Source organism: Peromyscus californicus, unplaced genomic scaffold, assembly GCF_007827085.1.
Source record: "Peromyscus californicus insignis strain IS unplaced genomic scaffold, ASM782708v3 Scaffold_15__1_contigs__length_86483966, whole genome shotgun sequence".
NCBI classification, from domain to species: domain Eukaryota; kingdom Metazoa; phylum Chordata; class Mammalia; order Rodentia; family Cricetidae; genus Peromyscus; species Peromyscus californicus.
In genome coordinates this window covers 69,404,679-69,431,117 of record NW_026294447.1, presented here as the reverse complement: position 1 = coordinate 69,431,117, position 26,439 = coordinate 69,404,679, and the positions used below count along the sequence as shown (strand labels likewise).

The window sequence follows — 26,439 nt, the reverse complement described above, 5'->3', positions numbered from 1 at the left end:
TGGTATATTATAGGGAGGGGCAGTGGGTGTGTGTGTGCCACAGCTTGTGTAGACGTTAAAGGGTGACTTGCAGGATTTCTTTCCTTCTACAATGAGGGTGCCAGGGAGAGACAACAGGTCCACCAAACTTGGTAGCAAGTGCCTTAACCTGCTGAGCCATCTCTCTGTCCTGTGTGTTTGTATTTGAGACAGGGTCTGTCATTGATGGAGCTCTTCAGTTTGGCCAGGCTGCCTGGACAGTGAACTCTGGGTGTCTGTTCTCACACACTCAACGCTGATGTTACAGATATGCACCACTGCCCCAACCTTTTTACATGGTTGCTGGGGAGCCATACTCAGGTCCTCATGTTACCCAACAGGCACTTTACCAACTAAGCCCCAGGATTATTTTTTATACTTGTTTTACCTGTTTGACTGTGTTATGCCATGGACATTTATTTTTGTCTTTAAGGTCGATTTTCAATTTTCTTTTTCTTTTTTTAGGTCAATTTTTATTTGTCTGTAGCATCCTAACCTCTAATAATTCTAGTGAACATTTTATTTCCAGTATTGACTTTTTTGTTATAGAATTCCTGTTTGTATTTTTTCTATGTCTTGTTTCCCTCTTTTTCATTTCTGTAGACCTTTGTGCATACATTGTAATACTTTTTAGTACATATCTTTTTGTTTGTTTGTTTGTTTTTGGTTTTTTTTGAGACAGGGTTCCTGGCTGTCCTGGAACTTGCTCTGCAGACCAGGCTGGCTTCAAACTCAGAGATCTACCTGCCTCTGCCTCCTTGTTTTTGTTTGTTTGACTGTTTTAATTCCTATCTGTCATTTCTGAGTCCATTGATTGGCATTCCTTTAGTTTATGGCCGTGGTTCTCAACCTTCTAATACTGCCATCCATACAGCTCCTCATGTTGTGGTGACCCCAACCATAAAATTATTTTGTTGTTCCTTCATAACTAATTTTGCTACTGTTTTGAATTTTAATGTAAATATCTGATATGCAGGATATTTGATACGCAACTCTTGTGAAAAGGTCATTTTACCCCCCAAAGGGATCACAATCCATATGTTGAGAACCAATGGTTTATGGGATACCCTCTTCATATGTACAGTAAATTTTGATCAGATGCTATGCATTTTAAATGCTATATCTTCAGAGTTTGGATTCCTTGCCCACTTTAAACCCTGTTAGTTTTTTGTTCAGGCACTTGAGTTATTTGTAGATCAGCACAGTCTTTTCATACTGCCTTTGTACATTGTTATGGCAAAGTTAGGGTTCCTTTAATATAAGCCGAGCATATATCTACCTCAAAAGACACTTTTGGGGTGTCTGTGAAGCGACCCAGCTTTCAAGAAGGTTCCTGTGTTCTGGCAGCTGGAACGCAATTTTCAGCCCCCAGTGAACTGTGGAAATATTTGAGTTACATTTAATCTTGGTTGGTCTTTATTCTGACCATTGCCTTTAGCTTAGCCCAGCGGACCATTACCTTCTGACTGAGCAGACTGATTTGCACCCCAAAACTAAGAGACCTCTCATCATTATTTTGGGAATTTTTTCTCATGTATAGTCTCTTCAGTACCTTGCCCTGAAAATTCTAGATGCTTTTTATAGCTTTGATCTAGTCTTTTCGTCTTAGAGACTGTGGGACTCTACTTGAATCCTCCTTTTTATGAATGCTCTGGAAATGGCTTGTAGGAAGAAAGGCAGAGAAGTTGTAAGATTTAATTCTGTGACTTCTCACTAATAAGAATCAGCCCATACCACCATTTGTTTAATATCTAAAAGCAGCTGTTTCTGCATCTTGTACACTTCTCTGACTTTTGTGCTAGAGAGCAGGGCCTGTAGCAGTTACTCTCTCGTGTACAGAAGTGGATTTGTCTGTTTCATTGCTTTTCCAGACAGAAAGTGTGTGTTCCATGTAATCTTGCTCTTTCCATTAAGCACATCACCAAGATTCATGTGGCTACAGCTCATTCCCTTTGAATACCTTACCCCCTTTTAAACTGTGTGTTGAAACTGCTATTAATTTCACATTCTTCTGTTGATGGACATTTGACTTCTTTCTGGTCTGTAACTGTCAAAGAGAGCTATGCTGTTGGCATTCTTGAATGTGTCTTCTGGGTGTGTATCTAGCAATGAATTGCATCATGCAGCTTTTCTGGAAGAAGTGTTCTCGGAGACAGCAGGTGACATGTCTCTCAGGAGGAACAGAGCAGGTCAGACAAGGAGACCTGTAAGACTCAGAGTGCTCCTGTCAAGGAAGGCTATGTACAACAGGGTGGACCTGAGCAGCCATGATGCTGGAAAGGTTTCTGTTTAGAGGCTAAGGGTCCATGGGAGATGTGGGATGAGAAAGCTCCTAGGAGACCCATCTGGCTGGAGTTGCAGAATCACATTCAGGAGCTGTGTGGAGAAGGTGTGAATGGATTAGTGACCCAGATTATCCAGTTTCTGAAAGTTTACAGAAGCAATGCATGCCCCCACAGTAAACAGCATGGAAGCCCTGGGCACTCCCACTTGGGGGCAGGTGGACTCCCCTTTATGCAGCTCTCCCCAGTTTCTCTGTTGTCCTCGTCTGCGCATATGATTTCTTGGTTGGTTTTCTTTTTACCTTTCAGTGGGACATTTTGATTAAAGTGTATCACTTCTTACTAATCTAAAAAAATGTTGTCTTCTATTTTCTATGTTAAATCCTCCTCTTGATTCTTTGTTGTATTCTGTTTATTCTTACTCTATATGGTTCTCATTTACGTTAACACCCATCTCCCATCCTGGCACTTTAGAAATATTATACAAACATTCTGTCAATTTGGTGCTTGATTTGTGGTTTTATATCTACCATTCCCTCTTGAACTGAATTTAAGGAATAATTTGGCTTCTCTCTTTGTCCTTTAGGTCCTACCTTGAACACAAAACCTCCATGAACTACATGCTGGCCACGCGCCTATTCCAGGACAGGTAAGAGCTTGCTCAGCTGAGTGTTCAGGATGAGAGCACACGCTTAAGAGAAAACATATGTAAGGAAGGGTAGCAGCTTGACCCAAGTCTTCATACAGGGCCGGGGTAGAAAAGGCCTTTTAGAAAACCCAGTATATTATTTTCCAGCATGTGTTAACAGCGCTCAGCATTTTGTAATATTTATAAAAGCCAAAAATTAAGTCATAAAAGTCCTCTGAGCAGTCTTACCAGATGCCCCATTTCCATTCTTCTTCTTCTTTTTTTTTTAGAAGATCCTTACTCAGCACCTTTTGCATACTCCCCTCCCCTCCCCTCTCTCCCTCCTTTCCTCCTTTTCTTCCCATTTTCCATTTCTCTTTCCTTCCTCCCTCCCTCCCTCCCTCTCTCCCTCCCTCCCTCCCTCTCTCCCTCCCTCCCTCCCTCTCTTCCTTCCTTCCTCCTTCCCTCCTTCCTTTCTGTAGAAAGGGTTTATTTTGACTCACAGTTTGAGAGGCCAGTTCAGCGTGTCAGCAAAGCCACGGAGGCAGGAGGATGGTGCAGCTGGTCACACTGCATCTGCAGTCAGGAAACAGTAAGGAATCCTCTAGGCACAGTTTTAAATGGTATAATCACCTGGTTTTCAAGAACAAAAGAGTCACTGGCTCCGAAGACGAGGCGCGTCCCTAAATGGCAGAGTAAACGTACAGGCGCAGATGACAGCTGCTAAGCACAGTGCCAGGGGAGTTGGGAAGCGGTTGGTGTTAGCGGAGGCTGGAGTTCCCACGGCACAGCTACCGGGAGCCGCTTCACCTGGGGACGCTTGTAGCCCAGGCGGTATAACCACATTGTACATTGTTCAGTAATTGATTGTTTTAATGAAGCACCGTGGTTGTTTGAAGAAATTCTCTTTGTTTTAAGGATATGTCTTGTTTTCTGAGGAAGTCTTAAAATAGATACCCAGATTTCAGCCATTTCTTGCAGTTTCTTATTATTATAGGAAATTGGATTTGCACTTTGCAAATCTGTATATTTGTGGTAAGTAGTGTTAAATAACCACACATAGTTTTTGACGACACTTGGGTTTGCATGGAAGACAGCCCCAGATCTTTCATACAAACTGGAGTTTGGACTGAGAACTTTGCCAAGGTTTCTTTATCTGTGCAGGTCAGACCCTTCAGCAGGATTTGTGTCCTACTGGGTCAATTGTCTGTATTCTGGCTTTGCATCCCACAGCCCAATCATAAGTCTTTAATGGGAATAGTCTCCTTTCTCCTTCTTTGGATTTCTCTGTAGAATTCTACTGATACATTTTTGCTATATTCTCTCTTTCTTTTTTTATTCTTTTCAGCTCATATCTTAGCTTTGTATCCCTGAGTTTGTGGTTTCTTTGAGATGGGCTCACGTTAGAGCACAGGTAGGCCTGGACCTTCACTTGAACTCACGGAGAGCCTGCCTCAACCTCCTCCCTGCTGGCATTAAGACATGAGCCACCATGCCCAGCTCTTGAGGGCTCCTTCAGTTGTGTCTTCTAAACTCTAAAACAGTCTCCACCTCTGTTTTGTGTATCATTTGCTGTGATCACAGGCAGGAGTTACTACATTTATTTTCCTATTGGGGAAAGTACAACTTTCAGATCCAGGAACTATTTGTACTTTTGACTAGCTTTCATGGTTCATGGATATATGTCTTCTCAATTCTTTTTGTCTTGAAATCTTTTCAGCTTTTTACATTATATAACTTCTCCATACTCATTCTTTCCACCTAGAGAACTATTTTTTACTATCAAGCAAAAAACTATGAACTAAAAAAACTATTTTTTACTGTCAACTATCTGCATATATTTGGTGGCTTTGATTGTCCAGTCGTGTTTAGAAGTAATTCACGGGTTGCTTAAAATAGGCATTTGCACACGTTTCCTTCCAAGATCTACTGTTCTGTTTCTGTACTGACATGGACTCCATGCTTGATGCTGGATCTTTCCATACTCGCGTTTTTCATGAGGTGGAAAGAAGGTACAGCAGGCTAGTTGGAAACTACTAGCCTAGCCATAATTATGAAACATTTTGTTTGGAGTGAGAAATGTGATGTATGGTATGTGAATGGTGTCATACACCTGCAGTCTTAACACTTGGAGGCTGAGGCAGGAGGATCAGGATTTTGAATCCAATGCTACATAGTGAGATCATATCTCCAAAAACAAAACAAAATATCTCTTATTCGTTAGTCAAACATAGCAGCAGCCTTGCCAGCCACCACGGTTTCAGCCAGTGAGCGGCATCTGTAGCATTTAAAATAGTTGTGACAGGAAGAAAGTGCAGTTTCTTTTGAAAATGAGTTATAATAACCCATTATTATGCTGGGCGTGGTGGCGCATGCTTTTAATCCCAGCGCTACTCTGGAGGTAGAGGCAGGATCTTGGTGAGTTTGAGGCCAGCCTGCTTTCCAGGCCAGATGGGGTATATAGTAAGACCTTGTGTTTTTAAACAGCAAGAATCCATAATTGTGTATTTTCCTAAATTTTTTCAGGACAGGGTTTCTCTGTGTAGTTTTGGTGCCTGTCCTGGATCTCGCTCTGTAGACCAGGCTGGCCTCGAACTCAGAGATCCACTTGGCTGTGCCTCCCAAGTGCTGGGATTAAAGGCATGCACCACCACCGCCCAGTGTATATTCCTAAATTTATATGGATAAAATACTACATTTAATTAGACTACATCATCCAAGTTGACACATTTCTGTATTTTTTTAGTAGGTTTCAGCTAACAACTCCTGCATATAAGCTTCCTAGAATTTTTTATTAAGAAAACAAATTTTCCTGTTTAGCAAAGAGATGCCTTTACGATCTATTCTTGGTAACCTTTTAAAGGCTCATCTCCAGGTTTCTGTACCAACCACAGCCCAATCAGGCCGTATTTTCTTGGTTTTTCATATCTTCTTATCCTTTCAAACTTCCCTTTGCTTGTGATACCTTCCATCCATCCCTAAATAACTCTTGCTAAGTCTCTCCTCCTGGATTTAAAGACCTCTTTCACTGACATGGACTTTCCCCATCAGCCCTTTGGAGTGAGTGCTATGTTGTAGTCATCTTTGTCCATGGTCAGAACCTATCACATAGAAAAATAGGCTTTGAAAGAAATGAAATGTGTTCATTCCAAATCCTCACATCTTCCACTAGATTTCTTCTCTCAATCTGAATTGTTGTAAATTGTTACTGTCAATTTCAGACTGATTATTCACTCATTTCTTGTAGTTGGGTTTGTTCACTTGCTGTCCCTTCCCACAACCCTTCCTGTCTGCTCGATCAGCTCTGGTAAACAGTATCCTAGTGTCCTATTGTATGGCAATAGTTTTAACTCTGGCTGCAAATTAGTAACCCAGGGGGATCGTGTAAGTGACATTTATACCCTGGCCCCATCCCTGGAGGGAAGTGGAGGTACTTATTAAAAGCTGTCCATGGGATCATACTTAGAGGCCATGATTATAGATCCCTGGAGATGACCATTGTCTGGGCGGAAAGTTGGTCATCCTGAGTTTTCTGATGCACTGATATCAGGACACTAGCAGGGATAAGAAGGTATAGGAAAAGTTAAAACAGCCTGCTGAAACTCTTTCACTTGATCTTTTGTAATATTATATTACTTTTGCCTTTTAAAAAATACCACAATTTATATACTTTGTGTCTCCATTAATATGACACTTTTGAAATGACCAAGTATTTGATTGAACAAGTTAATGGAATGAGAATTGACTAGGAAGTATACATAGTAATGACATACCAACAACATGGTGGTTTCATGGTGAGTAGTGTAGCTGTCCAGCATCTTGTGGTGGATACATTAATGTTTTGTTGTTTTTTTTTTTTTTTTTTTTTTTTGGTTTTTCGAGACAGGGTTTCTCTGTGTAGCTTTGCGCCTTTCCTGGGACTCACTTGGTAGCCCAGGCTGGCCTCGAACTCACAGAGATCCGCCTGACTCTGCCTCCTGAGTGCTGGGATTAAAGGCGTGCGCCACCACCACCCGGCAATACATTAAAGTTACCATGATATTTTACTCTGGGTTTCTATTGCTGCGAAGAGATACCATGACCATGGCAACTCTTACAAAGGAAAGCGTTTAATTGGGGCTTGCTTACAGTTTCAGAGGTTTAGTCCATTATCATCCTGGTTGAACATGGCAGCATGCAGGCAGACATGGTGCTGGAGAAGGAGCTGAGAGTTCCACATCTTGATCCTCAGGCAGCAGGAGAGACTGTATACTGCATGTAGCTTGAGCATATATGAGACCTCAAAGCCCACCTCCATAGTGACACACTTCCTCCACCAAGGCCACACCTCCTAATAGTGCCACTCCCTACTGGCCAAGCATTCAAACACTATGGGGGCCATTCCTATACAAACCACCACCAATGGTGATTAAATTGTGCTGAACTAAATACAGGAAGGAGTAAGAGGCAGACTGGAACATCCTCCACCCCCAGTGTTCAGTGTGGAAATTGAATGAGAAGGATATATATTTTAAAGGAAAAGCAAAAGCCTGTTTAACAGGCACAGTTGGCATTTAGCTTGGGAACATCTCTCTCTCTCTCTCTCTCTCTCTCTCTCTCTCTCTCTCTCTCTCTCTTTCTCTCTCTCTCTCTCTCTCTCTTTCTCTCTCTCTCTTTCTTTTTAAACAGGTTTCTTTTTTTCTTTATTTGTGGAAAGTCTAATTTTGATGAATAGTCTTTGGAATCCCATGAGAGCGGGACTTGGTTTCCTATTCTGAAATAGTTCAATGAAAGCAGAAAGCTCTGGAGCCAGATCTCAGCCCTGAACTCCAGTGCAACCCTTCCAAGCCCTGTATCATCTCCACTCATCTACATGCACACACATATACACAGGCATGCACACACACCATATGCACATGCAGACACATGTGTGCATGCACACATCTGTATGCACATGACAGTGGGGGTAATAAGTGCCTTCACATTGTCGTGAGGAATAATTATAATTTGCTTTATAAGTAGAAGGAAAAATGTTAGTCATTATTATCATTTTTTATCTGCAGTTTCTTTGCCTGTTCCCCATTTTTAATTGAATCTGCCTCATAGTACTCTGCTTTTCTCTGAGGATGTTCTGCTGCTCCTCAAAACATGCGCAGTCTGCCCTAACTAGATGTCAAGGCTCCAGTAGAGCTTTGGCGAAGGCATTCCTGTGTGTGAGCTCTGGAGTGAGCGGGTGGGCCGCGCTCTCTAACCCTGTTGTCCTTTCTGCCTCTGCAGGGGAAACCCGAGAAGAAGCTTGCTGACAGGAAGAACACGGTAACTACTTTTTCACAGTTGACAAATCCTCCCATCTGCGTGACGTGCAGCCATGCACAGACGAACAGTCTGCCTTACAGAGCTGCTTTCAGTTTGGCTCATCATAAGTAGCAGCAATATGTAAATGCTTTCTATTGAACAAGTGTTCTGTGGCCACATACTATAAAGCAGGTGTAAGATGTAATTTCTTAGAACTGTATGTCATTTTAACCGATGATAATAGATTCCTTGCTTGGTGGGGTGAAAGAGACCAGGGTATTAGTGAGACTTCAAGACTGTGGCCACCTTAGATCCATGTTTATGTTGTGGCTTTGTTATTCCTGAGGCATGTGACTGGACCTGTTGGAAGTCAGCACACAGGTAGCTTTTCATTTGGACAGAGCAGAACATAGCCGAGGAAAGACCAGCATGGCTTTGCCTCAGTCAAGACTGCAGCTGCACCAGAAAGTTTTCAGCCTACACACATCTGCAGGTTACAGAGAGTTCAACCGTTTCATGTGCCTGCCCTGCGCTGTCCTCTTCAGACGCGGTATAACAAGAAGGCCAGCATGGCTGCCTGCGTCCCGCTTTGTTTTCCTTACGAGTTCATTAAAACCTGGTTTCTCATCCAATAACTTAAGTTACTGCGTGTGTCTCTGTGTGGATGATGTGTGGGGACTTTTGTGGAGTACACATGTGTGGCACATGCGTGCAGGTCAAGGAACACCTTTGTGGAGTTGGTTCTCTTCCTCCTCCTCTATGTGGGTCCTAGGGGTGGAAGTCAGATTACCAGGCTTGTACAGCAAGGCCACTACCCACCGAGCCATCCCACTACCCACACCAAACCTTCTGAAGCGTAAATGGAACTTTTAAGGAAGTCATGATTGCCTCTTTAGGGAAAACTAAAATTAATTACTTGTAGCTTATTTCTAAATGAAAGTCAGAATTTATAAGTTTCCTATAGCATTTAGTCAAAGAATAGACTTCCTAGGTATATTACCATCAGTTTGGAAGTTAGGGAAATTTTTTAAAAACTTAGAAAGCGCATTTAAAGCTGAGTGTGGTGGCTCATGCATGTAACCCTAGCCCATAAGAGACTAGTGTAGGAGTGCTGTGGTGGGCACACAGTCAGCCTCAGCTACTTTTGACTAGGCTAGGCTATACTATAGAAACCTTGTTTCCAAAAACTAAAAAAGGAAAAAACTGTTTCAAACGAATGGGCCTTGATTTCTAGTTTTTAGCTGTTATTATTTATTAGTATTCATATGGATATTTTGGTGGTATAGAGGATTAAACGGATAAAAACTAGGCTATGGTATTGTATGCTGGAGTATGAAAGAAGTCTTACTAGATTTAAAAAGATTGAAATAATACCGTCATATTCTTGGGAAATCTCCAAATATTGGCTAGAAGAAACACGTTTCTAACTAATCTATGCATATCAAGAAGGATATCACAGAGGAAATTAGGAAGTGTATTGAAATCATTCATAATAAAAATAAAGCCGAAAATGTGTGATTTTCAGCTGAAGTGGTGCTTTGAGGGATAATTGTAGCTCTAAGTGCTTCAATTGCAGACTGAGCGCTGAGCTAGGCACGGTGGATGTGCCTGCGGTCCTGCTGCTCTGGATGCCAAGGCAAAGGCTTCTGGCTTGCAAGTCAGCCTGGCCTACAGATAGTGAGAGCTTGTCTCAATATAAGAAAAGATGCAAGAAGCAAAGGACTCTGAGGACTGAAGTGACAGAGCTGGAGTCCATCTAAGAAACTATACAAAGCAGACTGGAGTAACTAAAATAAGTAGAATTGAGAACGTAAGAAAAAGTGAAAGGCAGTTAAACAAAACAAACAGAAAAGAATTAGCAGTTCCTTAGCATCCCTCCACAGCATCCATTTTGTGTCTATCGGCTCTACACTCATGCCATCCCCTCTGGCTGATGCTGGCACTCAGTGCTCCTTTTCTTCTGTTAACTTTCTTAGACCGGCTTAGGTAAAGTGAGTGACTGAACTCCTTGTTCAGGATAGCAGTGATGCAGATTGAACAGAACTGAAAGAGTAATCCTGCAGGGCACTACAGAGTGAGTCTAGTTAGAAGGTTGGGTTTTTATAAAAGACTTCCTACAAAGCCAGCTCCAGGTTTCTTGGTTTCAGTGGTGAGTAAGACACTGTCTCAAGGGAATAAGTCAGAGAGTCATAGAGGAGGACATGCAATGTTCTCTTCTGGCCTTTGCGTGCACACATGTGTGCACACATCTGTCCACACAGGTGCACATAGATGCATACACTGTGCATGCCACAGATACAGAAGGAAGAGGAAGAGGAACACAAGACATTCACAGAGTACAATATATCAGTGTACTTAGTAAAATTCTAAAGAATCATGCTCTTACCTGTGTAAATTGGGATATTCTTTTTTATGCAATAGACTAGTTTATGACTAGTTCATAAGCACTGGGCTTTAATTTATTAAGATATAATTTCTACCCGTTCAATTAACGTGACCTAGAATATTAAGCTATCTCAAACCAGGTTAAGATTTGTTTGTTTGTTTGGGTGTTTTTCAGGACAGGGTTTCTCTTTATAGCCCTAGCTGTCCTGGAACTCAACTTTGTAGATTAGGATGGCCTCAAACTTCCAGAGATCTGTCTGCTTCTACCTCTCAAGTGCAGGGATTAAAGGTGTGAGCCGCCATGCCTGGCCCCAGGTTAAGTTTTTAAAGGATGTGTCTTTAGAAACATGCTAGCATGTAAGATAGAGATATCACATTTGACTGCACAATTACCAAATATGACAAGTAGTCAGATATTAGTAAATAAATAGCTTGAATGATGCTTTTCCTTCTGAGTTATTAATTCATTATTTAATTGGCTAGATCTATATTTTCAGAGCTCTGCAGTTCAGTCTTTGGGAAGATGATGATGGATAAGATTGAACATTTCTTAGTTGTAGCTTCTTGGGAGACTGAGGCAGGAGGCCAAACATTTTCTGTCAGTCAGTCTGGGTGTCCAGTGATACCTTCCATCAGAAAGGGTGGTGAGATGCCCAGAGGGCAGAGGCCCCGGGATTTGTCCACTCCCTTTTTGGGCTGGGTCCCACATCACTCACATCCCTGGTTGTGATTTGTCTTCCTCACACCTGGCACAGGTATTGCCAGCCCCTTCCCCGTCCCTCGTCTCACTCAGAACCTGCTGGGCTTGGGCCTTGTCTTCTGTCTGCTGCCAGCTCATGTCTGCCTCTGCCTCTGAATTCCTGACTCCACTCAGGACCTGGAGGGGTCCTGCCACTCTCCTGTCTCTGTGGAGCTATATAGGTCCCAAAGAAGGTCAGGAGTCTTGTTGTGTCCCCAAGTTGTGCAACACTAGACTGGGGAGACCCTTGCAGTCTCTGTGACTTTTCAGAGACACTTCCCCATGAGTCCTAGTGCCCCGTGTGCCACTGCCCTATTCTCAGATCTTCATCTGTTTAATACATTTAATAATTTTAATAAATTCAGGGAAGCCATTAATAAAGTCTTAATGTTGACTGCAGTATTCCCATTCACCCATGAACTCCAGCCCCTTTAGAGTTCATGACTGTTTCCATGGCAATCTCTTGTCCTTACAGATGTTCTCAAGCTTAGTCTTGGAATAAAGAAGAGAACCTGACTGTCTTGTGTAGCTAAGGCTGGCCTCAAACTTGCTGTATAGCTATAGATGACTTTGAACTTCGGATTCCCCTGTCTCGATGTTCTGAGTGCTGGGATCCCAGGCACCCAGCACCACACACAGTTTAAGGAGGAATACTTGTGAAAGGCATGCCTGCTGTGTTGTGTTTCCTGCAGAGTGAATACTGACGGAGCACCAGAACTGAAGGTGGAGAGCATGAACTCCAAGGCCAAGCTGCATGCTGCTCTCTATGAGAGGAAGCTACTGTCTCTGGAGGTGCGAAAACGTAGACGGCGGAGTGGCAGATTGAGGGCAATGAGGCCAAAATACCCAGGTACCTGACAGTGAGCATTCAACAAACTGTGTGATCTGGGTCCTGGCAGAGCCGGTTAACCAATTTCTTCCTTATACCCGGTTAACCAATTTCTTCCTTATACCCAATGAGTCAGAACTTTCCTGATCACATGAGGTTAGTTTTGCTCTAGGTAATCTCTCCCCGCTCTGAAACTTAATTTTGAAAGGATTAGAAATTTTTAAATGTCCAGTTCCTTAATACTTGCATTGAAAACTATCTGAAACGAAGTGCATGTTTTGGCTCCTGCTCCCCTTCCACCATCAAACAAATCCTCGATTCTTTAGAATAATGAGTGTCCAGAGTAGTGGGGTCCTGAGTGATGCTGATGCTGCTGGCCTTGATGATGACTTGGTAAGCCAGTTCATCATGTGAAATGGCCAGGCGCCATGAATATTTTAGATGAAGGAGTTTCTCTGCAGGCTGTCCTACATTACAGCTCTGTTTTTGACTCACCCGTAGATTGACACCACTCCCTACTTCCCTCCCTTGTAGAGCACCTCTGTCAGGCAGCTCTTTCGGTAGTCCCTGGGGCTTCATTGATGAGTTTAAAAAGGAAAGGTACGGTTCCTGGTTTAAGACAGCAGTCAACGTAGACTCGGATGATATTCCCCTGCTCTTTGTATCTCCGTGGAGGGGATTTGGGTTTTTTTTTTTTTTTTTTTTTTTTTAACACCCTCTGATATGCTAGGAGTACGCAGTCCAGGGCATTTTGTGGTGGGGCTTGCCTTCAGCAGTGAGAGAGCCATGGGTATGATGAGAACTATCAACTCTAATGATGATTATTAATAGGGTGGTTAGGGCTATAAGATGAGCGTGATGTAATTTCTGTTAATTTGGTGTCTTGTTGGGAGTTTGACTTAGAAATGGGTTTTTGCTAAGAAGATAAAAGGAAGGTGTTGGGAGAGAGGACATTTTAATCCTTTTTTCAGCAACATTAGTGATTCTTCGCATTTAGTGATTACCCAACCAGCTGAAATGAATATTAAAACTGAGACAGAAAGCGAAGAGGAGGAAGAAGTTGGATTAGACAATGAAGATGAAGAGCAGGAAGCCTCCCAGGAGGAGTCTGCAGGGTCTCTTGGAGAAAACCAAGCCAAGTACACGCCTTCATTGACTGTTATAGTAGAAAATTCACCCAGAGAAAATTCCATGAAAGTTGCCGAGTGGACTAATAAAGGTGATCAGTCCTGCAAAATTGAGACTCAAGAGCCAGAGTCTAAATTTAATCTGATGCAGATTCTCCAGGATAATGGAAATCTAAGGTAGGTACCTTTGAGAGTGATGGTCGTCGGGCTGCTTATAGCTGACTAGTACTGAATCCCAGCCCCTGTGTCAGTGGCTTCCCTGGTTCCTTTGGTAATCACAGAAGTCCTGTGAACTAATGGCTGGTTAGACATTGCTACTATTGCAGAAACGGAGGCTTGGAGAAGTGACTTGTCCGAGGTCGAGCTATAATATGGCCCGGGTTTCATAGGCCCCATAGATGCTGGCCTGGCATAGTCTCAAGAGTGCAGAGTGACCAAGACAAGGAACTCAAGCAGTTCTGGTGTAGTATGTGAGAACCTCAAGGAGCTGGGACTCTGATCCCCATGAGGACACAGAAGAAGGACCAGAACAGCATCATGTGAGAAGGGATCTTTGAGCCAGGCCTTAACTGATTTGGGTTTTCCAAGGTTTGGGAAGTGGGAGGCGAGTGCTGAGTAGGTAGAAGGAAGTGACACAGAAGTGGGGCAAGATAGCCATTCCTCCAGTCCATCAGTAGACATTGCTGAGTGCCTGCTCGGTGCCAAGAATATGCTAGGCCCTAGAGCACTGCTGGGGGGAGCACTGCTGTGGGGAGCACTACTGCTGTGGGGAGCACTACTGCTGTGGGGAGCACTGCTGCTGTGGGGAGGACTGTTGGGGGGAGCATTGCTGGAGGAGCAAGGCGGGTATGGCCAACTTACAATCTGCAGGAAGATGGACAGTAAACAAAGAAACATGGTTCCAGGCAGTGGAGAATGCTTTGAAGATGGTAAAATGGTGTGGTGGCGGGGCCGAGGGTCACTAAGACTGTGCTGACCATGCATGTAGAGGTGAGCTTTGCAGTGAGTTTGTATGAGGAGGTAGTTCTCCCTCCGTCTACCAGGAGGCAGGGCATTCCAGGCAGAACAAAAGGGGAATGGCACAGGCCTTTGTGTTTGGGAAGTAGCTGACTAGGGGAGCTAAAGAGGTCGGGAGGGGGTGCTAAGAAACTAGACTCCGTCCAGTGCATGCTGTTACATTGGCTTTAGAGAAAGTGGGTTTGTTTCTGGGTGGTTTTTAAGTAGCTACATGATAGTCAGACCTTGTTTTAGACAGCAAATTTTGCTCACATTGTGAGAGAGCAGTTGGTTAGAGAAGAAACTCAACGTAGAAAGGGGATTTAGAATTGTCCGAATCTGGAAGATGAAGGTGTCAGCTAGTGATGTCACAGGAGTGACGAGAAGGAGACAGACTTAAGCCATTTGTGAGGGAAGAGTGGTAGACTAAAGCTCTGCATTGGCTGATGTCATGACGCCATCAGAGGGCAGAAAGAACAGGAGTTGTTTCCTGACAGAAAGCTCTGGCGTCATTGTGTATAAGGAGGATGTGCCCTGTGCTGACCAGCAAAAGTACAGCTTATAGGTCATAGTTCAAGCCTCACAATGGACATTGCTGTCAGCTCGGATTAACTCACCAGTGTGGATGTGAAGAGAGGGCAGAGTACAGCACTCTGGGTAGATCAGTAGAGACCAAGAGGTAACAGCTCAGAGATGGGCTCCAGAGCGGGAGGGGATGACGCTGTGTCAGCGACAGCAGGAGGGTGTCAGGTCTGCAGAGTGCCTAAGACACCAATGGCGCGTGAAGGAGTGAAGGGACACTCCTGCACTGGTGGGTGGAGAAGCAGCTGCGAGCCGAGGAATCGGAAAGCAAGTGTGAAGTATGGTTCCAAAGGGCTTGGCAGCGAGAGGAATGTGAGAGACCACATCATGGAGAGAGCTAGCTAAGAAAGGATGCTTTTCTTTTTCAAGATAGAGATTCGGAGCATTTGTAGACTTAAGAGGCAGGGTTTGATGGCCAGAGGATTAAGATGTAGAAATGGATGTATTGGCAGAGAAGGGTCCTAAAGGAAAGGTGGAAAGAGGCCAGTAGAGGGCTAACTCCTTTTCCAAGTCTTAAAGGACGGGCTGTGTGGCAAGTGCTGAGGGAAGCCAAAGGGTGGCGAAGCTGAGTAGTCTGCAGTGGGGCCTGTGCTCTCTAGAGGCCAGAACTTGCACTTGGGCCAGGAGGTACCCAGGGAGTTTAGGTTTGGGAGGGTGCTGTGGAGAATGAGAATAGCTGATTGGTGAGTTCAGGTTGTGTGGACTCGTTCCCAGTACTTGGGCTCTGGTCTTTGGATTGAGCTGATTACTCGATTGAGGGCAAATCGGAGAGTCCGAGACCCTTTCCAGGCTTCAGTCAGTGTTCTCTGTCAAGCCAAGGTGCAGGGTCACATCAGGATTTCTGAAACTGTTTCCTGAATTTGGGGCAGGGGGTATTAGAAAATTGGAAACGAAAGATGAAAGTATGTTCTAAGCTGCATTCCAGCAATCAAATCCTCCTTGGAAGCTGTAGAAATAAGTACTTCTTAGTAAATCTTCAGGGTTTCACTTTCAGTGAGGAAACAGCTTGTAGGCTAGATGGTTGTCAGTCGGCAGACTCCAGACTGTTGCCCATTGTCCTGTGGGGTGTTCGCATGGTCTCCTGGGGATGGGCAAGGCTAGGGTTGGAGACAGCATACACCACCTCCTTGTGTGACTTGTCTCCTGAGGATCTGTTTAATAACCTTTTGGTTTTTAGAACCAGGTTGATTTAATCCAAATCGTGTCTATCTGATACTTTGGTCCAATGACTGGCCGATGCCTTTGAGATGGTCTTAGACTAGCTTTCCAGGGTCCTTTTAGGAAGGTTTATAGACATGAAAAACTTAGTTATTTCATATCTTAGTTAAATTTCATTTGAAACAAAATAAGGCTTGAAATTTCAACTGATTGTCAGTATGAGGGCTCCCTCCAGTCAATGCAGTTGGTTACTCAGCTGCAGTTGGAAGTATCTGAAACATGCTGCTGTTCCCTAGATGAGAATAGGAATGTCTTTGTTGGGAACATTTGGACATTTAAATTCCTTGTTTCAAATTCATATTGCACTCTCATAACTGTTCCTGTTAGTAATAAGACTGTAACCTTACTTATAGCTCACTTGCTAGAACCTCTTCCACATGAAAACTCAAGAGCAAGCAGACTCCCTGGCCTGACTCCCCTGCACTCCGGTCCTCCAAAACACACTCAGTCCTGGACCTTGTAGGATCTGCTGTCCATTTGGGACAGATCCTCCCTCTTAACCTCGGGGAACATGAGCCGACAGTGTTTAGTGATTACATGGGCGAGGATTGGGAACGGAGTTAGTATTGGGCCCTAATCTTAGCTGATGTAATTTTGGCTACAGTGACAGGAGACCGATCAGCTGAAGTAACCAAAATCTTGCCTGAAAGGAAACAGATCTGCCACAGTTAGCTGCTGAAGTGAAAGTCGTCACTGTCTCTCTGGTCCTCTGGCTTTCCCACTGCAGCTTGAGGAGAGTCCTTGTCTGTAACCTAGACCACCAGGCAGAAACCAGCTCTCACTGTGGTGCGTCTCACCATCTTGAAGGATATTTTCCCCACTAAACCTCTGGGTTCGCCCCTGCCTGTCAGGTCATGTACACCAAGCTTTGTTGGACCACATTCACTTGTTCTGTTCTGGGCTCCAACCACTCCTGTCTGTCATGGAGTTGAGATGCATGACCTTAAAATGTGGGCTCAAAAGTTCCTTTGTAGGATTTATCCTGCTTCAGAGGCTTTTCCATGCTAGGAATATTAGTTCTCATAACAAAATCCATATTTCTCTACTATTTGATAAGTATATCCTGAAGGACTTCTACCACCAAATTCCTTTCCTCTTAGCTACCAGTGTCCCTGTGAACACCAAACACTGCATTCTCCCAAGAAAGTTCTTAAAAATTCAAGGAGGCAGAGGGGCAGGATAAATAATTTTCAATTTTTGTGTGCGCCCCCTTTTATGCTAATGATGAGAAGTATTATCATTGATTCTTGTATGGGAAATAGTTTAAAATCTCATGGAAGGTTTGGAAGGGTTCTTCATTCAGTAGTGTCTACCTAACAGTTTTCATATTCTTAGCCATCCTAACAGGATTCTTAGAGGTCACTTGGAGAGAGGCAGTTATGTGGTAGGTAGGTTTGCCATTCTGTCTCATAACGATGTCTTGTTTTGGATTTCTACAGCAAAGTGCAGGCCCGGTTAGCATTCTCTGCCTATCTTCAGCATGTGCAAGTCCGTCTGACGAAGGACAGTGGTGGTCAGACCCTCAGTCCGAGTTGGGCTGCCAAAGAGGATGAACAGATGGTGAGGCTCTGCTTGCTGGGACCTTTGACTTGTCCCTTTTCTTTCTCTCCTTCTTTTCCTTTCTCCCCAGCTTAGCAATGTGTTCTGATCAAAGAATTCGTGCAGGACGCAGTTAAAGGTCTAACCATGCAAGCCTGGTGACCTGAGTTTGATTCCCAGGTAAAGGTGAAAAGAGTGGATCTATTCCACAAATTGTCCTCTGGCCTGCACATCAATGGTGTGGCACATGCATTCACAGGCACCAGGAAAACTCATGCAACACACACACACACACACACACACACACACACACACACACACACACACACACACACGGATCTATTCCACAAATTGTCCTCTGGCCTACACATGAATGGTATGGTACATGCATTCACAGGCACCAGGAAAACTCATGCACGCCCCCCCCCCCCCACACGTTATACATGGTGAAGTTTTTAGATTTCTCGTGTTTTTATGTGATGTGAGGCAGATCTCTGAAGCCACATGCATTATGCTATATAGTGGAACTATCGGTTTACTCTGAATTGAAATGGAAATTGGTTGCTCATTAGATGTCAGTCCTGTGTAAAACCTTTGAGAGAAATAACTGTCTTCTGTCCTTGGGCTGCTTTCCGTTTCATTCTTTGAGGGAGGCATTGTTACCTCATTTTACAGAGGATACAAAAACCTAGAAAAGCCAAAGCTTTTGTTCTGTAGCTTGAATGTGGTAACCTGTAACCCGAGATATTACCTATTCTTGCTCTACTTTGTTTCCATTATTTTCTGTACTGAGGATTCCCATTAGCTCTCTGAAAGGCAGTAAACTCAGAAAGTACTGTTCCTCAGCTTAATGTCTACTTGTAATTGTGTAAAAGTTTTGGATTACTAGAATCAAACTTATGACAATTTAACATGTATTAGTCATTTCAACACACCCAGGATTTAATATTCCAGATCACAATGACAGGGAGCATCAGGTTCTTTGGTAAGATCAGAGCTTGTAGAGGAAACCACAGCCTTTTAATGGCCTGTTAAAAACTAGAGGCAAGCCGGGCGGTGGTGGCGCACGCCTTTAATCCCAGCACTCGGGAGGCAGAGCCAGGCGGATCTCTGTGAGTTCGAGGCCAGCCTGGTCTCCAAAGAGAGTTCCAGGAAAGGCGCAAAGCTACACAGAGAAACCCTGTCTCGAAAAACCAAAAAAAAAAAAAAAAATAAATAAAAAAAAATAAAAACTAGAGGCATTACCACAAGCAGAGGGGTCTTTAACCCTGAGGAAGCTGTGTCCTTTGTCAGTGCTGACTTTAATTTTTAGGTCTCTTTATGAAAGATACATTTTAAAAAACATGTTGGCTCTCCCAGAAAACAAATGATGAATTTAAAGTAGCTCGGACAACCCAGAGATAAAACCTTGTGTGTCATGAATAATCCTTCAGCCATCAGTGGAAAATGTTAGCTCTACTCTTTCCAAGTGGAAAATTGAGCCTGCCTTTTTCCGAGTCAGTTTGTCTGCTCCACTGAAAAAACCATGTTTGAATGTAGTAGCTAAACCACACTATAGTAAAGACATCAGAGAACTGTAAAATCCCCTCTGGTTATGAGGCCGTACCCTCTATGCTGGAGAAAACTGGAGGAGGGGCAATGAACAACAGTCAATTTAAAAAAAAAAAAGAATCACTTAGAAAATAACCAAAAAGCAAACAAAGAAATAACCAAACTAATGACTCCAGTTGCTGGCTGAGAATTCACCCAAGATTTGGGGCTTTCTACAAGAATATGTAAGATCATCACTGTAAAACCCAGTAAACATTGAGCTATTCCTGGCTGTGGCTTGAGGGCCAGTGGCCTTGCTTATGAGAAAGACAGGTACACAGCATCCCTCTCTGATCCAGTCTATCTGGCAGCTCAGAGGGCATCCTAACAGTTCTGTTATCTTATGGACAGTAACCTCTCAGAATCTCTCTGAAGCATCTGTGGTGTCATGAATGACCTGATTGAGATTCTCTGTTTCAGAATCCTTTGTCTCCATCCTTAGTGAGGTATAGTCTCCCATTTGCTTAATGACTGCTGTCTCCTGGCTTTGCTTCCCCACTTCCCGCTCTCAGAGGTCCCTTACCCTTTGGAAGGAAGAATGGTCTGTAGCTTCCCAGCTACATAGCAGCTTTTAGTTTCCTTCATCACCACACTTTTTAAGCAGTAGTTTCTGTTCATTACACATGCACTTTTTCATACCTTCCTTCACTGTTTATATGAAGGCTCTTGATGCGGCGACCTCGGTGTCCAGATTCAGGGGCTGTCTCCAGCTTGTGATCCTTTCCCACTCCAGACTCTTCGGGAGCTTTGACACTTGACCCTTTTCTCTCTGGCCTCTGTGCCATTGCTTTCTGTTAGACATGCTTTTTTGTTTTGTTACAGGGTCTTACTGTGTAGCCGAGGCTGGCCACTAACTCACATCCTCTTACCTCAGCCTTCCTAGCAGCAGGATTGTAGACATTTGCCATTGCACCTGATTCTGTTTTTTCTGCCTTCTCACCTCTGATGAGTATACATGAAATTCTTTTTTTTTTTTTTTTTTTTTGTTGTTGTTGTTGTTGTTTTTCGAGACAGGGTTTCTCTGTGTAGCTTTGCGCCTTTCCTGGAACTCGCTTTGGAGACCAGGCTGGCCTCGAACTCACAGAGATCCGCCTGGCTCTGCCTCCCGAGTGCTGGGATTAAAGGCGTGCGCCACCACCACCCGGCGTACATGAAATTCTAAATGGTCGTAGTAAATAAGAAACGCAGAGCCAAATACAGAGGTAAAGCCTAAGAGATCAGAGCACTAGCGAAGCCCCAAGACTGCCTTTAGCTCACCAGTCGCTGCTGTCGCTTCCCCTGAGAGAGAGAGAGACCTTCTCCTGTGTGACCCGTCTTTGTATTGCCTTTCTGTTCTACCTTCTCATTGGCTCTAAACCCAACCACATGACCTCCTCGTCACTGCCTGTCTCTACAGACCTCAAGGTCTCTATGGTTGGTACTGGGATTAAAGGCGTGTGTCACCATGCTTGGCTGTGTACTTGAACACACAGAGATTCTGTCTGCCATGTGATCAGATTAAGGGCATGTGCTACCACTGCCAGACATCTGCTTAATGGCTATGACCTCTGATCTCCAGGCAACTTTATTTATTAACATACAAATAAAATTACATTTTAGCACAAATAAACACCATAGATAAGTTCATCTGCTTCTGTGATTTTAGTTTGCACTGACCTTGAATGCCAACTTTCCTAAATGGCTCTGCTTGAACACCTTATTAGAAGCAATATCCACTCTTTAAATTATGACAGTTCTGTTTGTGCATCTATACATTATGGTGTTTGTATCACTACTGCCTTACTACATAGTTACTTGCATCTACATTTAATTTTTATTTTTTGGTCTTTATGTCTTGTAGCTAACATGCTTATAAAAACGTGTGACATACCTCTTCTCACATCTCTTGTTGAATCCCGTCACTGCTTGTCCTCTCGATGGTCAGCACAATCCCTACCTTTGCCCTTCTCGTTCTCATTACTCCATATAGGAGCTAGTGGTTCGATTCCTTAAGAGAGCATCAAGTAATCTCCAGCATTCACTGAGGATGGTGTTACCTAGTCGGCGATTGGCACTTCTGGAGCGCAGAAGAATCCTTGCCCACCAGCTAAGTGACTTTATCGTCGTGTACAACAAGGTAAGTCGTTTTCCTCATAGTCTTCCATGTTGGCTCATGGTGCCCTGTTGAGAACAGGCCATCTGCTTTGTTCTGTTCTCTTGGCATCATCATCCCCTGTAGGGCTCCAATGGGCAGTCCAGCTGGGCCGAAAAACTGCTTCTTTGGAGGGCCAGTAGCTGTACTTACGAAATTGCATAGTTCTTTTGCGCTCTAGTATACCCGAGAAGGATCCTGGTCTGTGTGCAGTTGTATTCTAGTATTGTGCCTATAGACAGTAGTGAGTTGGCCATTTGAGAGAGAACTTAAACTATGAATTTATATGATGACTTGCGTTTCTACTTTGGAAGAGTTAGATTTTCTTCTCTGAAACATTTGAAACAGGGATAGGATTTCATACCTATAAGGTACACTGTTTAATTAGAATTTTCCCAAAGTGCTTTATATCTGAGGTTCTAGAATCCTTTTTAAAAAGATGTTATTTAGGGAAGAAAAAGTACGACCACTATGTAGGAGGAAAAGCTGAGTCCTGGAAATTGACGTGGCCTTTCTGAAATTACGTGGAAAGACTAGTGGACTGTCAGCACACTAAACCTGTCGCCACAATTTCCTCCAGATCCACTGAGAATTGTCTTTTGTCTTACACAAGTAAAATCTCAGTCAGCTTGGAAACTGATACAAGAGACTCTTCTAAGACCAACCTTTCCTCTGTGAATTGTAACAAACTATTGTGTGTCTGTTGTCTTGCAGCTCTGTGAAGCAGCAATCATTATCCCAGATGTTGCTAGAAAAGGTTCTCACTCTATGACCTGTGTTAGTAGAAAGTAAAAACATGATTAAAAATTACATTTTGCCACTGTTACTTGGGAATTTCAAAACATTTCATGAAATGATGACCCAAAGTAGCGTGTCAGATTTGTAAGTGGTGGAAGTAGAGGAGTTAGAGCCTTTGCTGAAATGAGCCGTTAATGGAAGGTAACGAAGTAGGTGAAGGACACGTCTCTCAGGAGTCAGTTTCAGTTTGTCGTTTTTCTCTGGGGTTGGACATGGGTAGGAAACAGAACAAATGGCTGAGAAGAAATCAAAGAAGAAACTAGAAGAGGAGGAGGAAGATGGGGTGAACGCAGAAAGCTTTCAGGAGTTCATCCGACAAGCAAGGTACAGGGCCCTGTTGATCACTAACCATGCCCTTCCGTCTCCCGAGCGGCCCCATGTTTCTGCTCCGTGCACAGGAATGACTCAGTGTCCAAAGAAGGGAGCACTTCCTGCCTTGGCCTCTCCATATCTTCACTGCTTGTGTAGCTGCTGTCATGACTCCAGCTATCAGAACAGTGCGGCGTGGTGTCTGGGCTGGAGCTCTGGACAGCCTTCAAAGTGCACAGCCCTGCGAGGACCGAGAGCCTCTCAGAAGTGTGAAGTTACAGGCGTCTAGTGTTTACTGGGGCCAGAGTTATTCCTGACCTACTGATGCTGTGGAGATGACCAAAGTTTGCCTATGTAGACTAGGGTGAGGGATTGGCGGGTTCTCAACACTGTGAGGGTCACGCCTAATTTATTTAAAACAGAACAAGTTTTTCATGCTTAGGGTTGACCTTGAGAAATTGAAAATCTCTATGTTCAACTCCGTTGATGTAAGCCAGCCAGACCATTCTACTCACTGACATTGTTTTTCCAAAGGCAGAGATAACAAAAAAACACTTCATTGTAACTTTTGTAAAAAACTCAGAATGAAGGGCCTTTTTTAAATGACAGAATTGTCAGGTTGGAGAGTTGATTGGGGATTCGGAGCCTTATCTATTTTTGCAAAAGACCCAGGTTCTATTCCCAGCATGTAGTACATGTTTGCTCACAACCATCTCTAACTCTAATCCCAGGAGATCCGACATAAAATAATAAAATCTAAAAAGTAATTGTTTTTCAAAGTGGAGCGTTGTGCAGAAACCACTAAACTGAGGGGAAGCTCCGTCGAAAGCCCTTTGATGGGGCTTCCGTCGTCCAGGACGCAGTGGAGAGGGCGGCAGCAGCAGGAGGAGAGCGACAGTCCCTTAGTTGAGCAGTTCAGGTCGGTGAGGCCTGTCAGTCGCTGACACTGAGGCCTTTGCTTAATTCCTTGAACAGGCCTCACTGTGGCCTCAGTGTCTTGTGTTTTAGGTGTGCGACAAACACGTGCACCATTTTGTAGAGCTTATAGTTGTTCAATGCTATTTTGTGGACATTCTGAAGTCTCGAGTCATAGGCTTGAGAAAGCAGGTATGGAAATGAAGCAAGAAACAGCTTTCCACATCGGCCTCATAAAAACAGCAAAAGCAAAAAAGGACCAGGTGGCTTAGTGGGTAGAGGTGCTCGTGCCTAAACCAGACATGAGTTCCGTCCTGGGGACCCATGTGGGGGAAGGAAAAATACAGTTCCTGCAGATTGTCCTCTGCAGCTGCGTCGTGGTGGATGTGCTCGTACACGAGGTAAATACATACATGTAAAAAGATGGAAGGCAGAGAAGGCAAGAAAGTAAATGATACCAAGAAAATAGAACTTAAAAAAAAAGTCCATACAATAGAAAAATAGAAGGAAAAAGACCCTCAAACTTAATTATTATTTTTTTAATATGTATTTATTGTGTATACACTGTTCTGCCTGCATGTTTGCCTGCACGCCAGAAGAGGGCACCAGATCTCATTACAGATGGTTGTGAGCCACCATGTGGTTGCGGGGAATTGAACTCAGGACCTCTGGAAGAGCAGCCAATACTCTTAACCTCTGAGCCATCTCTGCAGCTCAAAACCTCAAACTTTTAAAAAAAGAAACTTCACTGGATACTAAATATAAACTACATATACTCTTCACTAATAGAGTGTTTGGGGACCATAATACATTGGGTCATATTTATTGTTGATTGTCATTTAAGCAGCAGTTGCTGGGAACTGTGTGGTAGTGTAGGTCTTTCACTAAGTTAGGGCAAGTACACGGGTTCCTTCAATGGGCTGACAAATTCAAGTGCCTGCAGGAAGGAGGCAGGAAGACCTAAAAGACGAAGTGGGCAGAGCATAAGACACACACAGAGTAGCTTGTCGTTGGGCCAGCTGCCCCATGCCTTCCAGTATTTTGAGAGTGCCAAATAAAACCCTGCCAGGGAGAAGCAGGGCCCCTGCCACCCGTGCTGTAGATGCTTGCTGTTACCAACACTCTTTGTCTTGTGCTGCTCTTCTCCTGGGGAATCTGAGCGTTTATAGCTGTCCATAGAGGTGGTTTCCTGGGTTCTCCGTAGCGTGTTCTGAAGAGGGCAGGTGGCTTGCTTCCCTTCCTTGCAGGCTGCCTCTGTGGAATCGTACCAAGCTCCAGAGATGAGAAAATGGCTGTCAAAACGTGACTGTGCGTGTGGAAAATTCCTGCATTCTTGCTTCCCATCCCTTTGGCTAAGATCAAGTCAAATCTGCATGTTATGTTACTGGGAGGCCTACTTAGACCTCCTCTGTGTTCTAATACTTTATACTTTGTGACTCTTCATGGCATGTCATTCCAGTAATTCAGAGTGCCCATCTAGTTCCATCTCATTCATCGTTTAGATGGTTAAGGATCTCTTCTGTGGTCACCTACGTCTCCTTATTTCTGACAGAGCCAGTTGAAATGATTGTGGCCCTTTTAGTGAAAATATTTCAGTTATCTGGAAGCAGGGTGGATACATTGCAAACTGCAGCCAGGTGATAGTTGTACTCTGTGGCTGTGAATAATCTTTATCCCATAGTTTATTTTGTAATGGCTCACACCTCTCTGTCTCTCTCTTTCTCTCTCTCCCTCCCCCATCGTGTGTGTGTGTGTGTGTGTGTGTGTGTAAGCTGGCCAGGGGGTGTCATACAAAAATAGGTCTCTGGTAAGCTTTGACCCAATCTGTGGCTTCAGTTCCTTACCAAGAGTGTGCTTATCCAGTCAAACTTTCTGTAGGTGACTACTAAGTACTTGAAATGTGCATAGTGTAACTCTGGAACAGAATCGTCTAAGTTTGTTTAATTTTGACTAAGTCTAAATAGCGCTATGTAATTAGTGGTTGCTGATCAGATAATGCAGATCTAGAAAATCTCTGTGTGAGTTAGTAAAGGTTTATCATGGTCTCCATCTTTCCCAATTGCTTTCTTTCACTTACGCTTCATTTTAAACTGTCTATTAATGACGAGCTTTCGGCTTGCACGACTCACTTTCCCTTCTCCTGCGTACTGTTTCCATAATAAAATGTCAAAAGATTTTCCAGAGCAGCTTCCTGTGCTGACCATACTCTTTTCTTCATTTCAGTGAGGCTGAACTGGAGGAGGTGCTGACTTTTTATACCCAGAAAAACAAGTCTGCCAGTGTCTTCCTGGGGACTCACTCGAAAAGTTCTAAGAGCAGCAGTAGTTATTCTGATAGTGGGGCAAAAGGTGGTAAGTATGCCCGCTGATGAGGGAAACGTGCCAACAGGCCGAGAGCCGAGTCGTGCGGAGACGCATCAGGCGGAAGCGGCCTGGCTGCACACCAGTCTAGAGTGTGGCCGGACTCTGCAGCAGGGGCGGCTGGGCGGAGCACAGCTTTTTGTCTCAAAAGCAGAAGGGCATCCTTTAGAGCTTTGTGTTCATTTTTCAGAACAGCAACAGAGTTGGGGGGTTTTGTTTCTTTGTTTGAAAACCCGGTGTCCAGTGAACACCCATCTTCCTGTTCCTTACAAGCAGCGTGCAGAGCAGGCTCCATTTTCAGACTTCGTTACCGCTGAGAAAGTGAGCTTCGGGAGCTGAGGGACTTGCTCCAGGGTTCCTTCTCACCACTCAGGGCCCGGGCTTTGAGCCTTCATCTGTCCGACTTGAAGCTCTTGCTCTTAATCTCCATTTCAGACATCCTGTCGTCCATTCAGGCCTCTCAGCTTTGGCAGTTTGGATAGTGTTGTTCTTGTTTTGTTTTCTTTTTTGTTTTTTTTCAACACAGGGTTTCTCTGTGTGGCCTTGGCTGTCCTTGAACTTGCTCTGTAGACCAGGATGGCCTTGAATTCAGAGATCCGTCTGCCCCTTGAGTACTGGAATTGAAGGTGTGCACCACGCTGCCCAGCTGGTTAGAGTGTTTTTATTATTGTTGTTTGTGAGGCTGTTCCATACCTAATGGGGTGACCAATATTCTTGGT

The 26,439-nt window shown here is 43.9% G+C and overlaps 1 protein-coding gene across 23 annotated transcripts in view; it reads left to right on the top strand.

Moving 5' to 3' along the window:
- Ttll5 (tubulin tyrosine ligase like 5) overlaps nucleotides 1–26,439 on the top strand; it is a 252,368-nt gene that overhangs the window by 82,385 nt on the left and 143,544 nt on the right. For 21 of the 23 annotated variants that reach the window (XM_052739243.1, XM_052739245.1, XM_052739246.1 and 18 more), the window contains 8 exons: nucleotides 2,887–2,949; nucleotides 8,185–8,223; nucleotides 12,019–12,176; nucleotides 13,153–13,459; nucleotides 17,518–17,638; nucleotides 21,177–21,323; nucleotides 22,357–22,460; nucleotides 25,584–25,711. In XM_052739243.1, the coding sequence (XP_052595203.1) occupies nucleotides 2,887–2,949; nucleotides 8,185–8,223; nucleotides 12,019–12,176; nucleotides 13,153–13,459; nucleotides 17,518–17,638; nucleotides 21,177–21,323; nucleotides 22,357–22,460; nucleotides 25,584–25,711 (1,067 nt within the window). Of the gene's footprint in view, nucleotides 1–2,886; nucleotides 2,950–8,184; nucleotides 8,224–12,018; nucleotides 12,177–13,126; nucleotides 13,460–17,517; nucleotides 17,639–21,176; nucleotides 21,324–22,356; nucleotides 22,461–25,583; nucleotides 25,712–26,439 lie in introns of those variants that run through there. The other 2 variants (XM_052739261.1, XM_052739262.1) reach the window with 2 other exon arrangements.